Below are 23159 nucleotides of genomic sequence, written 5' to 3' on the forward strand. Positions count from 1 at the left end.
TGGAGTGAAAGTCTCCTCTCCCCCTCCCAGCCTGGGGCCCTTAGAGCATGTCCTCCTCTCCGGTAGCTGTGTGCATAGCTGCCTTTTACCTCCGAGTCCCTCTCCGCTTGCTCATGGAGGATGTGTCTAAACTCCATTCACTGTCTATCTCTACGTTCAAAGCCACCACCAACTGGTCTAAAATGGAGAACTTTTCTTATGGTCCTTGGACCACGACCTTCGTCTTCATGTCAAACTTTCTTTTTACCGTCTTAGCTTGAGAATTGGGGGTAGGGTTGTAGGGGGCTCAGGCAAGGGAGTCTGGATGAGATCAGAGGCTGTGGACAGTGAATGCCATTCTGTTTAATATCACTGAATAAACTGAGCAGAACTGAAAAGGAACATTTATGGAGAGCTTACTCTGTCCCAGACAGTGTGCCAGGTCCCGTGGGGAGACTGAGAGGTGAAACCAACATGGCTGGAGCTTAGAGAACCCCCCACACCCGTATCCAGGCCCCGGAATGCTTACAGTTGGTGGGCACTGCAGTTGTAGAACTTGAACTCGGTGCTGACAAATATCTTCCCTGTCTCCTTGGATCTCAGCTGCAGCTCTAGCCCAAACCAGTCTGGGGGAAAAAGAGGAGAGGGTAACAACCTGGGCGCCCAGTGGAGAATCTGAGGGTAATCCATGAAGCCACTCCAGGGCTCTCTTGGGGCACAGATCGTAGATGAAAACTGCCTGAGAGTCCCTTTGGTCCTGTTGAGACACCCGTCACTGGGACCCAGCCACCCCCACTCCCCCTTTTAGGGGAAACGGAATGAATCACATCCCACAGAAACCCTTGCTTTGATCAGGCATGTTCAGTTACTGAAAGACTTTCAGAAATACTAGGCTAGAACCCCTCAAACCCCCAGTTCCATGGAGAGACCACTGAAAATCACTGGCTGGAGCCACTGACATTCCTTGAAGGGAAGGGAAGTCTGGAAAAACTCTCTGCACATGGTGAAGACTTAACCCAAGTTGGAGCAAGGGATTTCCTTCTTTCTGAATTTTGCTCTGGGGCATGACAATGAGCTTTTAAACTCAAACAAGTTACATAAGCCCACGTTAGCATCTGTAATATGAAGGCTCGGGCAGGCAACTTTGGTGTTGGTACTCGCCACCCCATCCCCTGCGCCCTCTACTTGCTACCCCTTCCACTGTGTACTCTACTCTTGACCATTCTGGTAGGGCAGCCCCTGGCATGTGACTTTCATGGCGCTCACTTCTTACCTTGATCCAGAGGGATGACAGGGACATCCTTGGGCCCTGGTGAGATGCAGATGACCTGGCTCCCAGACACCTGTCCCTCCACCTCGGTCAGGTTCCCAAAGGCACAGGAGATGCCCACAGACAGGTCAGGAGCATCACTCACAACCAGGCTGAGCTGTGGGAGGAGCAAAGAGGCTCAGGAGCAAAAAACAATGCCATAGGAAGAATCCTAAGGGCTCCGGAGACCAGCGCTCCAGGCCTGGCCCTGCTGTGGCCTGCTTGCGGACTAATGTCCCCTGAGCTCATCTCTAAGGAAGGACATTGGTCTAGTGATCTTCTGGCTTTGACAATTACAAGAGTGCAGAGTCAGTGGGTCTTTATTAATATCACTGTGCATTTATTTTTCAGTCTTGGCCAGCATCAGAAAGGACTGGGTGAGGGGGCCTAGAGGGAAAGGTACCAAAATCCACCTCAGACCTCGTCATTCTGACATGAAACCATGACCCTGGAAAGCAAATCGCGAGCTGAGCCCTTTGCAAATAAGCCTTAACACTGGCTTACCGATCTCGAGGTTTACCAGGTTGGCGGGAGACAGTGAGCTCCTCACCCTGGCTATGATTCAGGAGCTGCTTATCAGGATGCCAAATGTCCTAGGGTTTCTGCCTCTCTGTCCTCCCAACCCCAGGCACCCTGCTTGCTGACAGCCCCCCTCCAGTAGGGCAGTGGCTTCACAAGGAGCTGTGGGGACCAGAGAAAGCAAGGAACGTGGACACCAATGGCTCGGATGATGTCTGCTGCTGCCTATGGATTCCAATGATCTAGGCCAGCACTTTCCGGCTTTTTCAAGTTTGCATACCGTCCTTTGAATGGTAAAAATACCACTGACGGCCAGAAATGAGTTTGTTCACAATGACCACAATAGAACATCTAGGTGATATTTGACACAATAGGTAAAAAATGCCCCTGGCTTCCTCTAGCAACAGGGGTGACCATAGGGTTCATGGCAACAATACCCCCCCCCCCCCCCCCCAGAGCCTTCAAGTTGGGAGCCACAGTGTAGGTAGGTCTCCCATTGTCTTCCTACCAACACCTGGCTGTATTTATTTGCAGAGGTTTCTCACTCACAATGAGTGTCACCTAGCCTCTCCGAACATTTGTTTGCTGCTGAATCCCTGCCCCAGTTTCGTTTCCATGGGGCCAAGAGACTTAGGTACAAACTCCCCTATTTGTTCCCTCAGCTCCGTGGGAGCCAAAACCTCCTGGTGGGGGTGAATGAACAGAAATCTTGGAAGGTTCATTAACTAATTAACATCCGTAAATGCTCATAAAACCTTCAGAATGAAATAATTGTGCAGGACCTAAGGACATGAAATATTTGGGGTTGTACCTCGACAGGTGGTTAAGGGTTGTTTTATTCTCTTTAATATTCTCTTCAAGTACATACCGACTGTTACTTAAGCCTCAGTCTCTTTGTCTCTGTCTGTCTCTCCTCTCTCTCTCTCTCTCTTTCTCACACACACACACACACACAAAGGCAACTCTAAGGTCTCTGTGAAAAACCGCATGAGATAGAGGAATGTAAATAGAGCATATAACAAACAATGTGTTATTTAGTATCGGATTGCACTATGTTGTAAATGTTTGTTACTAAATGCAGAATCTAGATTTACAAAACAGATCAATGGGTAATGAGTTTGCAGGGAATACAGAGAATGACTGTGCCCTTTACAATAGGAGCTACCATAGGTTTTGTATAAACACAGTTTCCTTGGAGCATTTAAAGTGTGATCCAGTGACAGATACACGTGCAAGTGTTGAAGGAACACGCGCACACCATGTGTGTGCTCTGTGCTCCCCCACCAGCCCCCGGGATACGTTTCTTACCCGCCGGCTGTGTTCAGACACTGAGATGCTGCTGGGATGCACCTTGAGGCTCATGCACTGGCTGATGCTGGCCGCAAATCGATTAGGTTCCCAGGCCCTCTGGCACTTGTCCCTGCGGGAGCACCTGCCACAGACACAGATGCACAAGAGGTCAGGCCTCTGAGACCCATCTGTTTGGCTCCACTGTCCCCTGGAGGTGGGGGGGTTAAGAGGGGTTTGCTGCTCTGAGGCTCTTGGCTTGTCTTCTCATTACACTTTTCACTTAGCCCAGAGGGCTTGGGTGATTCCCAGATGGTCCTGATCACAGGTAAACACAGACTAAGAGGAAGTTGGATTAACCCCCAATACGAGAGGTACAGTTTAGACATAAAGAATAGCTTCTGGGGGCGCCTGGGTGGCTCAGTCGGTTAAGCGTCTGCCTTCGGCTCAGGTCATGATCTCAGGGTCCTGGGATTGAGCCCCGCATGGGGCTTCCTGCTCAGCCAGGAGCCTGCTTCTCCCTCTCCTTCCTGCTCCTGCTCTCTGTCACTATCTCTGTCTCTCTCTTTCAAATAAATAAATAAAATCTTAAAAAAAAAAAAAAAAAGAACCTCCGACTCTTGATTTTGGCTCAGGTCATGATCTCAAGGTCCTGGGATGGAGCCCTGGGTGGGGCTCCGTGCTCAGCGGGGAGTCTGCTTGAGATTCTCTCCCTCTTTCTCCCTTTGCCCCTCTCCCTGCTCCCTTGCTCTCACGATCTCTCTCTCAAATAAATAAATAACTCTTTAAAAAAAAAAGAAAATGGCTTTTTAGCCCTTATAATAATAATATTAATGATGATGACTATTAATGTTATTATTCTACTCCAAAAAGATGTCAGACGCGGGACAGATCTTCACCGTGTGGGACAGCGTGCATGTGATCTTGTGGCTGGACTCATGGCTCTCTGAAGGCAGGCGCCATGTTTTATTCATTGAGATATTCTCCCTGTCACATGCTATATTTTAAATAAGTATTTGCGGTGTGAAATAATGCCTGGAGACAGAGAGGCAGCCCAGGAGGGGCAGCCAGGCTGCCTCCGTCAGAAAGCCGTGTGGCCGTCTCTCCCAACAGCTTCATCTCTGCCCGGGCGGCGGGTGGGCATGGTGACGCCTGAATGCAAGAGCATCTTCTCACCACCTGTGTCCCATGGGAACACACTCCAGGGCCAGTGCTTCTCCAGACCAGCTAGCCCCTGACATACCACAAGATGCCACAATCAGGCAGTGATTCCTACCCAAAGTCCCCCCGCCCCTCCCCTCTTCCTTTCCAGGCACATAATGGATCTAAATATGAATGCTGTCAAAGAAAAGAATTATTGAGGTTTAAGTGAATCCTTAAGATAGCTCTAAAGTGAGCTCTTGACTGGAGCCTTTATCTCATTGACTCGCTGAAATGGCTCTTTTTTATCATACTATTTATGGCAACAGCCCTAACAGAGATAAATAGCCTCGGAGACAGACACACTTGCAGGAGCAAGGCAAACAGAAGAGACAGGAGGGTTTCAAATCCCCCCGGACCCAGGGCCTCTTCAGCAATCTCCCTGGGCCCCTGCCTCCAGTCCAGCGTGTGGGCCCGGGAACTGCAAGTGGGCCCGTCAATGCCTTCCCGTTACCGAGGCAGGCCCCTGGGGGCGGGTGCGAGGGCATGGCAGGAGGGCTGCTGACCACCAGAAGGACCTAAGAGGAGAAAGCTCTGGGTGGAAAGAGGAAGAAGTTCGTTCCTAAGTGCTCTTGGCAGGCAGAGTGGCTGGAAGGAGAGGTGTGCCCCATAGGTGGGAGGGCTTCCCTGCCACAGGTAGGGAGTTCAGAGGACAGAGGAAATCGGAGACCATCCTGATGCCACAGCCCACCCAGACAGGAGGATGACAGGGGTGGTGTGGGGCCACCGGGAGACTCGAGCACTGTGATAGATTAATAGGCTCAAGCACAGCCGGGGAACACGGTTGTCCTTGCTGTTGAATTAATGACAATCCCCCATCTGTAAGGGGTGTGTTCCACCTGTGAGAAGAGCCACTGGCTCAGAGGCTGGGAGGGCAGGGCAGGGAGCAGGGGAGTGGGGCGTGTGGCTGGGCATGCGCACCGCACAAGGAGAGGGCAGGTAGCCTGGGACACTTTGCACGGAGTGGGGGCAGCAGTCAGGGTCCTGGGAGGAAGAAATCCTCCTGATGAGAGATTCAGCTGGCTGGCCCGTCAGCCGCACTGAGGGGAAACACATGGCTATCCACCTCTGCGATTCCTGGGCCATCCGTATCTTGTCTGACCGAAACGGCGACTCACTGCCTTGGTTCTGGCAAGAACATTTTCTGCAAAACTTCTTGAGGAGAGTCTCTTACCTCCAAACCCAAGCAGGGAACCCAGTAGTTGTGGGCTCAAATCCAGTCCAGATTTTGTATCTGTGAGGCGCCTGCTTCCCTCCCTCCCTCCCTAGCCCTTGCAACACCTGCTGCAGAGGCTGGAAGCCAAGAGCTATTGTGCAGGACCCTGAACTCTGGCCCCCCGCCCCCTCCGCCTCCACCCCAAACCCGGCACATTTCATGGAGATGCGCTGCTGGCTGGCACTGAGCCACGGAGCTTCCAACTCCACTGGGGAACAGAATTCCCAGCCAGGTCCTGCCTTTGGGTTTTCACCCTCTTCTCTCCCTCCGCGGCCCTTCAAATTAGGAAGTTTAAGTGTGATTTTGCATTTCTATTGAGCTGATATTCAATGGCCAGGATGTATCTGAATAGGGGTGTGAGGCTAGTTAGAATGAGATGCAGACTTCTTAAAATCATGAATTAATGAGGCCAGAAGGGTCCTCCCAAAGGTTCAGAGTTCATAATAATTATTTTGATTTGTATAGCCTATTCTGGGCTTCCTTATTTCCAAAGCATTTATTATTTCATTTAATCCTCACAGTGTACCTGCGAGGTAGGCATTAGCCCTATTCAGCGCTGGGGAAGTGGAGGCCCAGAGTTGTCGGTGACCATCCAGGGTCACACAGCAGCTCACTGGAGTCCAGATGCACACCCTCCACCCGCCCCCCCAACAGTGCACTACCATCTGCACGCTGGTGGCAGGATGCACTGAGGAGGTTCTGGGGAAACCTAGAGAATTCTACAGCTTCCCTGGTGAGTTCTTCTGGTACCACTACCCTTCCCAGTGTTGACAAGGTGCAGACGTGGGAGCAGCCGGGAGGGCAGAATTTAGAAGTGAAATGAGAGGCAAAGGCACGACACTGGGAAAGAAGGACCTCTGCCCGCCCGTGGCCTCTCTTCCTGCTCTCCAACCTAGATGAGAATTATTGGAAATTCCCCTTGCCCTGGAAACCACGGTCACATCCTCATCAACAGTCCCAGGAAAGCACCTGGTCATCTGCATTCCAGGCCTGTTTTCAGAACGATCCCCAACTTACATATTGTGCAGGGCACACCAGCCACAGTGAGGGTCCCCCGAGCTCAGACATTCCCCACAGGTCGTGTACTGCTCACAGGATTCCACGGGGACCCTGGTGATCTGGCAGAGAGATGAAAGAGAGCACAGTTAGATCAGGGAGTGATGACTGGCTGATGCGTGTTCACACTCACCTACACCTACCTACAGTTACCCTGTCACCGCCCCTAAAGAGGTGACACTGGGCGGGGGGGCGGGCAGGAGTCAATGGCCTCTCTCATTTGTTTGCCTGGTGCAATGGGGGTACAGCTAAGGAGAATGTGTTTCTGGGGTGGCTGGCCCAAGGCTGCTTCTTGCCTTCACCAGGGGCAGAAGCAAATCTTCCTGTCTCTATCTGCCCGCCACTCAAGTCCTTTTGAGAGCTGGCCATGTTCGTGAAAATGGTTAACTCCGTTGAAAGCCTATTGAGTGCCACCAACTTGTCTCTGAAGGGCTTTCAGCTGGAATTGGGCTGAGACATCCTGCCCACACAGAAAACATTTAAAAAGGGAGAGAAGGAGAAACTATTTCTATCCAATAATATTCATCGTATGGCACAGTCTCTTTACATCCAACCAAACATACCACCTGGATCCAATTATCCCATTCTCTGATGTCTGCATTCAATTTTTTCTAGTAAATCTAACATCCTTTGAAAAGTCTGGCTAAATGGGAACATCCACAGAGATGAGCTGTCTGTCTGAGTCCGTCTTGCTGGGGAAAGTGGGAATTTACAGATCAAGTCCCTGCCCCCCACCCCAAGGATGCAGCCCCAGCGAACTCCTGCCAGTTGCCCCGTGGGGCCCTGCAGGGCCTTGAGATGGGCCTGTTTGGACCCAACACCACCACCTGTCCAGCGTGTGACATTCAGGCCAGGTAAGGGGGTCAGAAGATTGAAGTCTTCCATTTGCGATACTAGGTACTGCTGCGGGTTGGAGCCGGAGGCTGCTGGGCTGCAAAACCATTTGCTGGGCTGGGGCTGGGCTCTCCTTTGTCAGGGCAGAGAGGTCCCCCACCCACCGAATGTGTGATCGCAAGTGCAAACCCACAACCCAGGGTCCAGCCACATGGTGTCCTGCCTCCGGGCAGAGTGACAAAGGATCTGCCCGAGACACTTTCACAGCATCCTCCTGAGAGGCTTCGGAGTTTAACATGCTTATCTAGCAAATCTTTATCAGATGTCACCACAGCAAGGCTCCGGTGCTATGTGAGAGGGAAATACCAGCCATCAGGACATAGAGCCTGCCCTGCAGAGCTCAGAGTCCAGGGCGAGTTGGTATCTGCAATGCTGGAGCTCCTCGCCTGGGACAGGCGTGAACTTGGAGGAGGGGCGCCCAGGACAAGCTGTCGGGGAAGCGGCCGCTGGACGCTGGAGAAAACGTGAGTCAGGGTAGGAGAGAGCTGCTGCAGAGACACGGAAGGGCACGGCATGCTCAGTGATTATCACAAGCCAAAGTCATCATGGACAAGTTCAGCAGAACTCAAGGGTGTAGCCTGGCTGGGGTGGGGTGAGATGTCAGGGCACATACTCCCGGGCCAGACGATGAAAGGTCTCGTGCACCAGCTCCGGGAGGCTCCCTTTCTTTGTTGGGTGCTCCTCGTTCTTACCGCATCCTAACACCTAATATTCGTATCACAAGGCTTTCCTATAAGTGGGTGGACATGATCAGCTTTAAACAGCCCTAACCTTTTAATAACAAAAATAGGAATCGCAGGAAGGATAATAGTCAAATCTCGCAATTCAGTTGAAGAAACTGGTACTGTGAGTGGAGGCTGGTCTGAAATAGCTCCTATATACTAGACCTGAGGGTGTGAGTCCCGTACGGCCTGACCGGCTGATATAATAGCTCAAGGGGCTAATTTGCTCCTGGGCTGCATAAACAGACAGGGTGTCAGGGTGGAGAGTGCCCAAGAGCGGTGTTATTCAACCAGAGGTCCTTCCCAGAAGAGTGGTCAGGACAGGCTGGGATCCAGATGCAGCATCTGAGGTGTAGCTGATGGACCTGGGATGTTTATTTAGATCCAAAAAGATGAGTCTTGAGGTGGTTTTCCAATGTTTGAAGGGCAGCAATGTGGCCACAACAGGACTCATGGGTGAAAAGTTTCAGGAAAGCCCAAACTAGGAAGGTCAAAGTTGTCCAATAACATTCAGCCCTCGCTTCTGCAAGGAACTCCCATCACTGGGATTCGAAAGCAGAGTCAACGTGACAGGTGTCTGGAAGGCTGTGAGAGGGATTTCTGCCCTCAGAGGGAGGCCGCATTTGTCCTTCACATTCTGACCTTTGGGAATCTATTTCCCACAGTTTACCTAACTCCTCCTTGAGACTGTTCACGATTTCTGCCCTGAAAAATTTGGTACAGTTAAAAGAGACCATCCAGGGGCACCGGGGTGGCTCAGTCGGTTAAGTGTCCGACTCTTGATTCTGGCCCAGGTCATGATCTCAGGGTCCTGAGATCGAGCCCTGCATCAGGCTCTGCTATGGGCATAGAGCCTGCTTGAGATTCCCTCCCTCTCCCTCTGCCCCTCCCCCACCATGCACACAGACACACACACACACACACACACTCTCTCTCTCTCTCTCTCAAATAAATAAATAAATCTTTAAAATACATACATACATACATACATACATACATACATAAAAGCGACCACCCAGCCATTGCCACTGGCCACCAGCATCATCACATCACCTTAAGAAGTAACCCTTGACCTCTGACTCATGGCCTGTGATCCCTCCAAACAGCACCTTTCTGAAAGCCTGCCTCTCCGGGGCCTGGAACTCTCAGCCCTCCAGGATCTCTGTGACCCCACGGCCCAGGGAGCTTCCGCCGGCCCCCTCCAACCCGCCCTCTGAGGCCTGAGCGCCACTGCAGCCCAGGGCCCAGCCTTCTTTTCTTGGGTTTCGAGCTCCATGTGAGTGATGTCTGCATCTGGCTGGAAATTAAAACAACTGTCTGCATTGCATTCGGCCTGTCTGTCAAAACACAGCCCGGCTCTCAGCAGCTGGGGAAGGCGGCCCTGAATGGGAGCAGTGTCTCCGGCAACAAAGCCCACTTTCACGCCAAGTGCCACGGAGATAGTGAGAACCCTGTTCTTCTCCAAACGTGAAACCAATAGCACAACTATTTTTCCTGTTTCCTGGGCCCTCCTGGTGGGAATTTCTCTCTCTCTCTCTCTCTTTTTTTTAAGGCACTGAGTTGAAGAGCAAAGTGAAACAGGAAACTTCTGGGGTGGGGGTGGTTCTAAAACCTGAATGATTCTCTCCTCCGAGATCTACTAGCCAGGCACAAACCAGAGGCAAGAAATGTCACCGGGACTGGGAGGAGACCCTCCATGTCAGATGTTTCTGTGGGTTCTCTGTCTTTTCTATATTCCTGTGTTTCCATATTCATTCATCAGCCCATATTCATTGATCACATCCTACATCTAGAGAGGGGCCAGTGCTAGGCACTTCAGGGGAATGAAAGCAACTGCACATTAAAACATAGCCATCAACTTCAAGTTGCAAACAGACCCGCAAGGAAAAGACAAGAGAGTGAGGTGTGCTCTAAGGCATTGCAAGAGAGCTGAGGGGATTCGGAGCAAAGAGAAAATACTTTTATGTCTGCTGTGTCCAAAGCGACAGCCACTAGCTCGTGTGCTTATAAGCACCTGAAATGTGGTGGGTTCAAACTGAGATGCGCTCTAAGGACACAAGACGCCCTGGGTTTTGAAGATTTTGTATGGAAAAAAAAAATGTAAACGATCACATTAATGCTTTTTTTATTGACACGTGTTAACAATGAAATTTTTTCAGATACTGGGTTAAATAAAATCTATTATTAATTCTACTTCTTTCCTCTGACTTCTAGTTTTCTAGCTGCTAGAAAAGTTGCAAGTATACACGGAGCTTGCATTTGCAGCTTGCGCTTTGTTTCTCTGGGCCAGTGCTGCTCTAGATGGGAATCCCAAGCAGGTTCTGTGAGAAAACAAGGCAGGGGCCTGGGTCTTGAAGGGTGAATCATATTGACACAGATGGAGAGCACTCCAGGTGGAAAGAGTCGCCGCAGGAAGGGGAGAGCAGAGTTTCTTCAGCAAACCTTGCGTGAGAGCGAGGGAGCGGTGGGTATAAACCTGGAGAGGCAGGTTTGGCTTAAGCTGGGAAGGACAGGGAAGACCACGGGACTGGGGACGTATGAAGTGGCTTAGCTCTCCAGACTGCCACTACGTGGCCAGAAGAATGTCCTCCAGAAAGAGGGGGCCCAGGAGCTCTCAAGGAGCAACGGCTCTCCATGCATGGTCTGGACCCAGCACTGTTGGCATGACCTGTGAGCTTACGAGACAAGAAAACCCAGAGCCCACTGAGTCAGAAACTCTGGGATGGGGCCTGAGCGACAGTTCTAACAAGCTCTCCAGCTATTCTTAGGACCGAAAGATTGGGAACCACCGATGCAGATAACCTCACTCCTTGGGAGCGTCTTTTTAAATGTCAGGTCCCCAGGCCAGGAAGAAATGGAATAAAACTTGGCTTTGGGGCTATGGAAGGAACGAGATTGCTTTAGGGGAGCAGGAGAAGGGGGCATTCTGGGGACTGCTTTATGTCTAGGGAGAAATTGGCCCTGATAACTCTGAGTCTATGGAGGCCCTAACAGACCAAGTTCGAATCTCAGAAATCTGGAGGCTTCATCCGGCATCCCTGGTGACAGGCGGGCACCTGCTCTGGGACTGGGTGGGGTGGGGCAGGACGGGATAGGGATGGGAGTGGTCTCAAGAAGCTCAAGAAGGAGCTCGAGCTTTCTCCTGCAGAGCATCCACTGAGTCAAGGCGGCACTTTGTCAGGGCTGACTCAGAGTTTAATGGGACATTCTGAGACGTTTTAATTAGTGTTTGTTTATTATGATTGCATTTTAATTATGCCTGAGGCTCCCCCACCCCCTTGGCTGAGTGCTGGGATCCAAGGGTAGCTAGGCTGGGAAATGAGCATAGCAATGAGAAGCCTACCAGTCAGAGGACGCCCTTCTCCTGACCCCTCCACCGCCTTCTCCCCGGGACCATAGAGCTGCTCCGGACAGATTCCACCCTCACGCTCCACATTCTTTTTTGCTTGATCTTAGGTCTTGTAATTATACCTCTAATGAATATAACTGTCTTATTAAGTCATTTACTTAAGAAATGCTCTTAATTAAAGGTGACTTACACTGTGTTCTTGGCTCCTCTGGCCTTGGGGCCCTGCATCTCTAGTGGCTTCCTTGGCCTGATTCAGCAGGATTGGAGCTCTATGTGGGAAGGGATCAGGGGGGCTGTGCAGACTTTAGGGTGGTTCCCCTCACTCTCCCTCTTCTTAGCACAACACGTAGCCCACAGGGTGGGCGGCTCTGCACGGCCAGGGACATGACATCAGATTATTATTGGATATGGCAGCAAGTCACTGAGGGAATGGCTGGGACCAGCCTCATTCCTCCAGATCTTGAAGAACATGGCAGACTGTTGGGGTTTGGACCACCCGTGGTGAGGCCAGGAAGGCCCCTGAGGCCCTGGACAGTGAGTACCTCAGGTACAAACACATCACCACTCTTCAGAGTCATCCAATGGTAGGCAGAGGACCCAGAGCTCTTTGCCAAGTGGGCTTGGGCACAGAGAATCAATGCCACGTCTCTGCCGCCCTGTGTGGACACCTGAAAGGAGCTACGTGGTTCTGAGAACCCAGATAGGTCTACTGGAGAAAAATCTGAGGTGAAGCAGCACAACACAGAGGCTTCTGACAATGGACTGTGCCTGGGTCCCCCACAGTCCTTAAACATTTACTGAGCATTTATGTTGTGCTACACTCTGGGGCTATATTCTCTGCCTTCCTGGAGTTCTTGGTTTGTTTGAGGACAAAACCAAGGAAACAGATAATCTCAACACAATGGGATAGATGTCACAAAAGAGGTAGAATCAAGAGACAGTCATGGCTCAAAGGACACAGAGCAGAGGTTCGCCTCAGGGGAGCATGGTGCTCAGTGTTCCCGAGGCTCTGCGGGATTCCTCTGCCATCGTGCAAGAGAGAGACGCAGAGAACAGGAAGCAATCAGGGAAAGCTGCTCTCCAGGCTGCCAGGGCCCCTCAGAGAATGAGCATTTAATGCCCTGCTTCCCTGGAATCTGCCGCCCCCCCCGCCAGATGGTACACCTGTCCCCACACGTGTCCCCAGCCTCCTGACACAAGGAAAGAAACAGAGGCCTTCTCAGTGGCCAGGAGCCAGGTGGCACACACAGCCTGGCTGGGGGCAGGCAGTTGGTCCGATCAACAGCCTCCTGGTCCTCGGGGCCTGGGGCAAAGCACACAGCAGCTGAAGCCCAACTGTCTCCCCGAGCCTTGCTCCTTCCCTTTGTACCTTCTTTAGGTGGTCCCACCAGCTGGCCCCCTCTCCCCTTCCAGTGAGGAAGGTCTCAGACCCACTTTCTCCTTTTGCTCCAATTCAAGCCTGTTTTCCAGCAAAGTGCTGACGCTCTTGTTCATCCACGGCGGAGGGCAGGCTGAAGAGAGCCGCGGCCAGCCCTGGCACGTGGACAGCCATCCGTGGCACTGACACCATGTACCAGGGGAGAGTTTGAGCTCTTCCGAGTGCTTTCACACACTTTATCTCCTTTGACCTGCACAACTCCCCAGGGAGGAAGACAGGGCGGCCACTGTTAGGTATTATGATTTCCATTTGATCCACTAGGAAAGAGAGGCCCCCAAAGGGCTGGCTTAGCCCCGGCTCCATCTCAGAGTGAGTGGCAAAGTGGCTCCTCCATGGCCCATGCTGGTGACATACTGTAAGGGAGCTTCTGGAGGATGAGGACGGACAGGAGGTTCAGGGGACAGTTTCAGTAGACAAGGTTTGAGGTGAGCCCAGAGCCAGGTTCAGGAGGCAGGAAGGAATCTGAGGGCAGGTAAGCCTTTTGCTTCTCTATCCCCACAGTTCTGTGTAGCTTGCTGGCACCCAGTAGTTGTTCATGGGGCAATGGATAGGTGGGTGCAGTCTCTCTTCACAGGCTTTCCCCAAATCCTGTCAGCCCCGTGGTAAAAGGTGCAATCAGCCTCGAGAGGCCCGAGTGCTTGGGGCTCTGTCCTTCCCTTCACACCTGATGGGGCCAGGGTTCAGAGTCCTCACCAGGAAAGGGACACAGGCAGCTGATCAGAGAGGCCTAGCCCAGTGCCCAGCCCAAGCCCCAGTGGACCCTCCAGGGACAGGACAGGCTGCACCAGCTCCTGACATGCTTTGTGCTACATCGCTTATGGTTCAGCAAGTTTCCATGGGAAAAGCCAGCTTCTCCCTCATGTCCTTTCGGGCAAAGAGCTAACTGTCTACTGGATGCCTGAAGCCGCATCTTCATCTAAACCTCTCTGCTGGGAGTGGGAGGGGCCAGAGGTATGGGGCAGCAATGAGATCCCCTCCTTGGATCTGCTCCCCAAGGACAGAGGGGTGAGGAGGCGATAGGGCCCGAGGTCTCCTGCTCCTGGCTGGCTCCACCTGGCTCTGGGCTGAGCAGTTGGCTGAGCTTGGGGAACAGCATGAGGCAGCAGGAATAATAATAATGATAGCTTTCTACCTACTGCATGCCAGGCACACGGTGTATATTATCTCATTTAATCCTGTGCCAACTTCGCAGGCGAGGTATTCTTAGGCTCGCTTTACTTACTAGAAAACAGTCGCAGGTAGCATAACCCACCCAAGGTCACACGCCTTGCAGGTGTGGCAGGCACCGACCTGGAGTCCAGGTTTGTTTGACTCCCGGGCTGAGGGGGTAAGGCGGAGACAGGCCGCCCTGGAGACGGAAGGCCCCCTCTCCTGAGGCTGCCGCAAGGGCTGGCTGTCGGGGCCGCCTTTCTTTCTCCTGGAAATCAGGCACGGGCTGCAGTGCCTAGGCGTGCTCTCGGACACTGCAGTCACAGACCTAGGATGGTTCGACTTCAGATTTTTCGGCTTTAAGATGGCGTGAAAGCGATACGCATGCAGCAGAAACCGTACTTTGAATTCTGAATCTGGATCCTTTCCCAGGCTAGCAGGACGTGGCGCTGGGTGGTGGTGGCAGTGACCACAGCCACGTGATCCCAGGGGTGAACCACCCGCAGACTTAACACCATTCTGTGCCCACACAACCATGCTGTTTTTCACTTTCGGTACAGTATTCAATCCATTACGTGAGCCAGGCAGCACTTTTTCATCAAATAGGCTTTGTGTTTGATGATTTTGGCCCAACTGCAGGCTGACGTTTAGTGTTTTGAGCGTGTTTAAGGTAGGCTAGGCTCAACTATGATGTTCGGTAGGCTGGGTGTATGAAATGCATTCCAACTTACGATGGGTTTATGGGGACGTCACCCTGTCCTAAGTCCAGGAAGATCTGTACTATCACCCACCTGACCGCTGCATGCCTCTTAGCTCATTTTACTCTCCTGTTCACTAGCAACGATTCAGATGGTGAATCCAGAGCTAGACGCAACAAAAGGGGTGATGTCAGAATGCCGAGAGGGAGAGAGGCTGGTGAAGGTGGAAGAGCCCCTACTCGGTTCTTTTTCAAGCTGGCGAGGACCCAGACCAATAACAGGAGAGGCTCTGAGCAGGTTGCACAGTTCCCATCCTGAGCCTCCCAGGAATGTCACAGAGTGCTCAGCACAGAGGTGGAAGGTGCTTTCTGTCCTGGTCTGGCCAGGAGCTAGCTGTGTGGCTTAGGGCAACCCAGTTCACCTCTTAAGCCACCAGTTTCTTACCTTTCTCATGGACACAACAGTACCTGCTCATCAGGGAGCAGAGCATTCCTGAGCTCACATTTTCTGCTTTGGTCATTCCTACGAATCAACCTCCCAGTAATTAACGTGAAGAACTCACTATGGCTTGTTCCCAGCATTAGATTCAGTTCTTCAAAAATCAATAGCCATGTGTGAGACCTCCTTAAATCCTCATAAAGTAAACACCGGCCCAGCCTCCTGCCTGTCCTCAGAGCTGTGAAAAGTCACATGATCAATATCATTAAGAAAAAGGAGGCACCGACCCCCAGAAAACCAGCTGGAGGTTCTGGAGTCTGTGACTGCAACCAAAGCAACACGCAACCTTCTGACCAGAAGCTGACCCTGGGGCTGACTCCTAAGAACTCCTGACTATCTGGGGACCCAGGGCAGAGTGGAGTTCAAAGAGAAAATCTATTTTTAATGACTTGGGGGAGAAGAGTGGAGTGGCTGAGTAATTCGGAGTAATTAAAGCTATCTATCACTCAGGGAGTGGAATCCAAAGTTGGTTGAACTTTTCAATGACAGTTTTTCCTCCTCATTCATAAAACCCAGCTGAGGGTTATGCAGGAGTCAAAGGGCAGAGGGCAGTGGGAAGAGAAATTTCTGGCCCCGACCAGGGAAATTTATCCTTTTGATGAGCACTAGAGCAATGGCCTCTCCTGGACCCCCTTTTTTCAGCGAGAGGCCATATTTTGTACTGAAGGTGAACACTGAAGGGGACAGCTGATAAGCTGTATGACATTAAGTTGTCAGCTCTCCCTACCTCAGTTTCCTTCTCCGTGAGATGGTGACGATAATGATGTCAACTTCACAAGGTTGTTTGGGGGCTTCACTGACACCCGCACACCAAGAGCCATGCACACAGTTGGTGCTCAATAGTGGTAGTTATTACCGTGCTCAGTCTTTATCTGCAGACCCCACTGGAGGTGGCAGTGTTTGCACTGGAAAGCTGCAAAGGGCCCTCACCCAGGCTCTGCACTCCTGTACTGAGTGACCTTGGGCAAGCCACCTAGGCTCTTTGGGCTGAGACTGCTAATCTGTCATAGGAGGAGAATTATGTCTGCCCTCTGCATGAAGAGTGGTACAGCCACTCCAACTATTGTCCTTAGCGATGACATAATCCCTCCTTGAGGCCAAAGTGCACTAAAACTCAAGATGCTCTGCTGAAAGAAGTCAAATCAAGCTTCGTCTCCTAAGGATTCAGGTAAAACTTGGGCAAAGGAAAAGCACAAAGAGGGTAGGAAACCGAATGGACAAAGTAGATATTCCAAACACCATAACGTATTTTCTTAGACAGGAGTTCTGGGCCAGAAACACAAGGGACGTAGACATAGGGCCCTTTCTAGTTTTGTTTTTTGGGAGGATCTATAAAGCAGCAGAGATGCAGATACTATGTTGTCTCCATGACAACTGTGGGTTTATTCAGTTAAGGAAAGCAGGTGGGATAGGAAATCAGGGATGAGAAATGGGGCCTAAGAAATAACTGAAACAGATCTCCCACCTGGGATCCAGATGTCTAGGACCAGCCAGGTCCTGTAAAGTTCCCTATAGGGTCAACATCAACTCATCTACTTGAGGAGGGGAAAAGTGATGAGGGCAGGGGATGGAGTAACATGGCAGGGATGACTCTTTACCCACCCATTCCCGTTCATTCACTCCAAACTTCTACTTGTTCAGGTGGTCCCACTGAGGCCCCCGGATGCCCGGGGCCTGAGTATAACCTTACCACATAGAGACTGATTTAATTTAAGAGCTGGGCCTCTGCCTTATAGGCCCTGGTTTCTGGGCTCCATCCCCTTAACTTCTGCTCCCCTTGCTTCCAGTTACCAACAGAGCAAGACGAGAGGGAGTGGAGCATCAGTTAATCCCAAATTCTCTTTGAATCATCTATGGTGCATAAACCTGGGAAGGTGAGCTTTGTGGTGGGAATCATCAGGGCCCAAGAAGAGGCTGTCAGGATCTGGAATAAGAACACCTTCGCCGTTGTCTGAGTAGAAGGTGGGGCCTACCTTTAGTGTGGTTTGGGATGAGGACTCAGGGAATCCTTGTATAAGAGGGGAAGGGGGGCCTCTAGGACATCCCTGCTCCTGACGGGGACCCTAAGAATGAGCTCCTTTTGGCAGAGGCCCTGGCATTGCCTTCTAAACAAGCTCCAGTTTCTGCCTCCTGGTGCCCAACTGCACTTCTGGCTCTGATGTTGGCACTCATGGTTGACACAAGCTTGTAGGTTCTCAGGGGCTGTACAAATTGTGTACAAATTTCCCACTCTTGATATCTTCCCTGGCATCTGCTCCTGGGGTTACGAAGGGTCCCCATGTTGAAGTTCCCAGGTCACCTTGACATAAGGAGAGCAATCCTACTGAAGAGTATAAGGTTTGGCCAAGCCCAACCGCACAAGCCCTCCTCCAGGACACCCTCATCAACAGCTACACACATAAGAAAGATCAGAGCCAGCTTCGCTCCATCCACAGGCACTAGATCTGAGATGGGCCTCCACCTCTCCATCTCAGGTGTTGTATAGATCTGAGCAGACAAGAAGCCATCGGAGCCTCATGTTGTAAAACAGAATTTGGGTTTCCAGTGGACCTCATGGAGGGCATCTTCTCAGCCATCTCTCTATTCTTCTCTCTAACCATCTGAGACTTGGCCATCTTGTCTTCCCTGACACATGAGATCTGAAAATGTTCTCTCTGACTTTTCGTCATATGCCAAGTGTCTGGTTCCCTTGGGAAGGACAGAACAGTGTCTTGTCACTCACAGCTTCCTAGGACAAGTTAGTAGGTGAGTGGATGAGTGTGTGCGTGTGTGGAGAGAGAGAAAGAGACAGAGAGATAGAGATGGTGGATAATAGTACATGTTAAATCTCTGACTGAGGGAAAAAAAGAGTCTCCTACACTTACATTACATTTTAAAGATTTCCTTTCTGTATAGAGTTCACGTGTTCATTCATGCAATCCTGGCAAGGTGGTGATGTGTGAGACAGGAAGGCTCCAAGCTTTGCTGGATCCTGAGCCGCCGTGCTGCTCCGGGCATCTGCATAGACCGGTCAGTTGGATAAAGACCATTCCCCTGGGGCAGCAACAACAACAGGGCCACAGTGCCCCGTACCCAGGGGTGAGTCAGGAGGGGTTAGCTGACCTTGGGAAGCTGCATTCATGAGTGGACCTGCATATGGTTGTTTATAATTTGGTGCTTATAATTTGATTTTTATAATTGGTGCTTATATTTGTTCATGGGCTTATTGATTCATTCATTTATTTGTTAGTCCATCCTGGTATGAATCCTTCATTCATTCGTGTCTTCATATATCCACCAGACCAGGTATCAAGTCTCATACGGTGAGGTTACAAAGACAAGTTAGTCATGGTCTTATGCTGCTCTCAAGAAGCATACCCTCTGGGGGGTAAGCTAGAAAGTCCAAGTGTCATTGGAGAGGTTCCTAGCTGAGAGTGATCATCTCTAGGGGCCAGGAAAGTGCCACCCTTTGCGGCCTGGAAACTTGGTGATATTTAGAGAGGCAGGAATAGAGAGAAGGGCATGAGCAGAGACCAAGCATGAGGAGGTGCAGAGAGGCTTCCAGGAATGAGCACTGTTGGAGCAGGGAACTGGTAGGAAAGCTGAACTGAGGGGACATCGTGGAAGGCCAGGGTGGTGGAAACAGAGCAGAAAGGAGGAAAAGGAGAAGTTCTGCATTTCTTCTTTCACCACGTGTCCCCCACCTGTCCCTGTCAGAGCATCCCTGGTGCCCCCTCCGCCTGCACCCCCCTGCAGGCCAGCCTCCTCGGAGCAGGATGGCGGCTGTCGGCCCCATGGATCTCCATTCTGTTCTCTGCACACCAGATGTGTCCTGCATACCCTCATTTCTCTTTTCTTCCAGAAAGGTTGAGGGCATGGGTCCTAGAGTCAGACTGCCCGGGTCTGGGTCCTAGCCCCTTCGCTGATTAGCTGTGTGACCTTGGGCACCTTCCTCAACTAAGCCTCAGTTGTTGATTCGTGAAATGGGGATAATAATAGCACATATTTATAAAAGACTCACTATCTGCAGATGAGGAACAAACGGAGGCGCAGAGCATCTTAGTGAATTCATTTACGGCCATACAGCCAGGAAGTTGTAGAGCTGGGATTCGAGCCTCAGCTGCAGAGCTCGTGCTCCAAACTTCTACACTAAATTGTCTCTTAGGCATGAAGGGTGGCACGGGTTAGGAAACCATTAGGCTGGTGTCTAGGATATAGAGGTCAGTTATTATGAACAGGTACGTACTAAGCACATGCCATGTATGCTGCGTAGGCATGAAGTCAAAGGGTGAACAGACATGGCTCTAATCTTTAGGTACTCAGAGTGTAAAACAGATAAGCCCCCAGAAAACAGATAAGCCCCCCCAATTATAATGCAATATTGGCGCAGAATGATTGAGATGTAGTATAGCTACAAGAGTAAAGGGAAAATCACAGACGGCTTCCAGGAGGCAGTGTTTTATAATGATGCCCTCGGCTAAAAAAACCTAAATAATGTAAAAAATTTTTTCAAAAAACAAGAAAAACTGCCTCTTGGATGAAGTTTATAGTCCAAATGCCCCCCAACTTTTGAGCCTTTTAACTTCTGCTGCCCACCAGGCTGACATTTCCACTCTAGACCCCCTCTGTCAGTGTCAACACCCCACTCCTGGCACAGTGGCCTCTCGTGCTCTGCACAGCCCTGCCTCCTTAACTTTGCTCACACATTCCTGCTCATCAGAACGTCCTCCCCTCTCCTGCTCATCCCTGGGCTTCCCCTCTTCCATGCAGCCTTCCTTGATCAATCTCTATGATGTCTCTGAATTTAGAATCTGACCACCTGCCCAGTTGGCAGGACTCTAATGCACTTTTTTAAAAAAATATCTTCTTAGGACTCTATCTTTTTAGGGTACTCATAGGGCTCCGCTTTTTACTTCTTCGTATGAGATATCCCTGTATGCTCCAACTTTACTTTCTTACACAAAATAGGTCTATAAATACCTGCTGAGAAGCTAATCACACTTGCCCAGTGATCCAGGTTTTATTTTAAGCTTCTTAAGTAAATGTACTAAGAACTATGCGAAGGTTCTCTAGGTGTGGCTGATGCCCCTGGCATTCTGCTGGGATCCATTAGGTGATGTGAAGGGTTTTTTGTTTTTTGTTTTTTTCTTTTTCTTTTTAAAGAGACTTACTGTTTATTACCCAGCAGAGGTGCATGGTGTCATGGAAAGGACATGACTGTTTGAGTTAGAAGAACTTGGCTCAGCATCACCCTGTACTAAGCTGTGCTGAGTGAACCACTTAACCTTTCTGAGCCTCAGTTTCTACCTTTGTAAATACTATCAGATATCAAAATTAAAGCATCCAGCAAATGAACACAGCAAGCTCACGAAGATGGCCGACGATCACACAATTTTTCAGAGTAGATTCTCAAGATTCTTCTGCCCTTCATCCTGGGTCCTGGTCCCAGATCAAAGAAATACAGGGGTCAAGGAATGAAAAGGAGGCAGTTTTGTGAGATGTTTGGAGGAAGCCCTTGGAATGCTGTAACCTAGCTAGCCACCCTTTAATAGGACCACTTGAAAAGCTTGGGATGCACGCCCCAGACTGTAGGGGACACAGTGGACAGGAAAACCCAGAAGGCGGGAAATGCGGAGACTCAGCTGGCGAGCTCTGAGGAGGCAGAGTGAAGGCAGGACCTTGGGCAGTCACCGAGCGCCCCCACCCCGGTGACAGTGGCAGACTGAGGATGTGCAAGTGCTTTCTTGCACCAGATCCAGATGTGGACACCCCAGGAAGGAGAGCTGGCCTGGGAGCATCTTATGACCTGTCCAAGACAAACCCCTGGAGTTGGGTTCTATGTGGACAGAAGAGCTAGAAAATCAGGGCTGAGAGCAGGGAGCTGTAGGATGGGAGCTGGAGCCATGGCAGCTCAGCAGAGGGGTGTCCATGGGCCCACGAAGGACCCAGCCCCCTAAGAGGCAGAAGTGCTAGCCAGCTCAGAGAGCAGGAGGCTATCTTGTGACAAGTCCACTTCAAGTGCAAAAGGGTCTCTATGACCCTTCCTCTCTGCTTCCTCGAAGGTTTCAATAGCAATACTCGGGTGGGGGAAGGGAAGTGAGAGAAAGAGCAGAAACACTCCTTGTGGCTCCAAGTGGGGAGTGTGCAGGAGGCCCAGGCTGAGGGATGGGGGAGATCTGAGCTTCGGTCAAGGTCAGAATTTTACTTCTGGTTTGGTGAACTGGACAATATAACTCTGAACGGAGACTGTGTTTGAGACTCGAAGGCCTTCGTATTACTATCCAAGAGTGAGCTGATGAGCAATGCAGGTGCGGGAGACAGAGGCAACAGGCCCGGGGGAGACAAAATAGAGCAGTGTGTTGGTGCTGTCCGCCAATGTACGGGCAGGCATGAGAGTGCTAAGGACCGCCGTTCCTAACTGCATGTCTTCATGACGGGCACACGAAGGGAGAGCCACAACCCTGCATGGCTCAGGATCGGGCTGATTGCACACATCTGGGGCAATTACTGGTGTTACTTCTGGGGACATATTGATAACCTCCTGGTAACATGATCTTAAATAAAAAGAAAACTCTGGGTGTCGGACTCTCAAATGGTTCTGCTGAGTGTTCTCTCTGAAACCCTGGTGTCCTTCCAGGGAGTGGACAGGGGGTGCAGCAGTCTCTTTTTCAACTCAAGGGGTTCATGGGTCAAAAGAATTTGAGAACTGCCCCAGTGGGAGGCCTCAGGAGATGCGAGCACAATCATTAAATGTGACATTCCAAGCTGGTCTAATGAAGACAAGGGTGTTGTGAGGAGCTGGTTCCTGGTGAGAAGCCCTCTGGGGGCCCCTGCCCCCCCGGAACGCAGGGCCAGCCCTGCCTGAGCCATCAGCGGGGATTACAGCTCTGCCGCTCCCCCTGCCTGGAGGGCGGTGGCGGGGAATGTTCGAATCTTCACTTGCCTCACTGCTTTCTATTCCTGCCTCCTTCAGTGGCTGCCTCAGATGGAACCATTGTCATGGAGCCGCTGGGGATAGAAAGGGGTGGAGGGGAACTTGGGGAAATGGAAGAGAAACAAAAGATTCTTTTCCTTTTTTTTTTAACAGGTGCTTAGGAAATTAATTAGAGCAAATAATCACTAAGTTGTCTGAGTCTCTATTTTATTTGGTGCATGCCGGGTCTGCTGGAAAAAAAAGGGGAATTTTAAATAATTTTGGAGTTATAACTGATGTAATTAGGTGCTCAGTGAACACTTAGCATCGAGCTGTGCTTATTAAAATTACTGTTTTAATCAGAACATTGCTGGAGAATCATTAATAATACAATGGCTTGATTCCCTGGAACTCTAATTAGACCTGGACTTTTAACCACCTGAGCGTAATCTGGCTCCGTCTGGATGCGCACCACGGGTGATGCATTATCATTTCAGGGCATGTGGGGATGGAGCATCAATACTGCTATTTAGTGATGGCCTGAATGCTTTATTTTGGAGTGTGAGAGTGTGTTGAGGAGGCTCGGGGGGCATTGATGCTGAAAGGTGGGGATGGAAGTGAAGGGGGCCAGCCAAGGGCTCAGGGCTGGAGGTCTTCAGGAAGGCAAGGCAGGAGATACTTCTGCTGCTGGGCATGCCTTATCCATCGTTCTGCCGGGGAAACAGTCAAGCCATAATGTCACAGACCCAGCTAAGGGCCGTTTCCTGGGATGCTCCACCTTCACGGGGGGCCTGCCGGTCATCCAAACCAAACACAGGTCCAGACAGTGCAGCTTTAGTCCACTGCAAAGCCACTGTCATCAGAAATCTAACCTATCACTCACTGAGTGATAACCAAAGGCTAATCTGGTGAAGGGCTGGGACCACTTTTTAAATTCCCTGTCCAGCACTTCG

The 23159-nt window shown here is 50.9% G+C and overlaps 1 protein-coding gene across 1 annotated transcript in view; it reads right to left on the minus strand.

Annotated features, from left to right (window-relative positions):
* The window catches only part of PLXNA2 (plexin A2), a 209405-nt gene that overhangs the window by 71223 nt on the left and 115023 nt on the right, over nt 1-23159 (minus strand). Inside the window, exons 5-8 of the mRNA XM_032393140.1 lie at nt 6528-6628; nt 3116-3239; nt 1253-1406; nt 509-605 (exon numbers count right to left, since the gene is read on the minus strand). Coding sequence (XP_032249031.1) covers nt 509-605; nt 1253-1406; nt 3116-3239; nt 6528-6628 — 476 coding nt within the window. The remainder of the gene's footprint in view (nt 1-508; nt 606-1252; nt 1407-3115; nt 3240-6527; nt 6629-23159) is intronic.

This window comes from Phoca vitulina, unplaced genomic scaffold (assembly GCF_004348235.1).
Source record: "Phoca vitulina isolate PV1807 unplaced genomic scaffold, GSC_HSeal_1.0 scaffold71, whole genome shotgun sequence".
Classification (NCBI taxonomy): domain Eukaryota; kingdom Metazoa; phylum Chordata; class Mammalia; order Carnivora; family Phocidae; genus Phoca; species Phoca vitulina.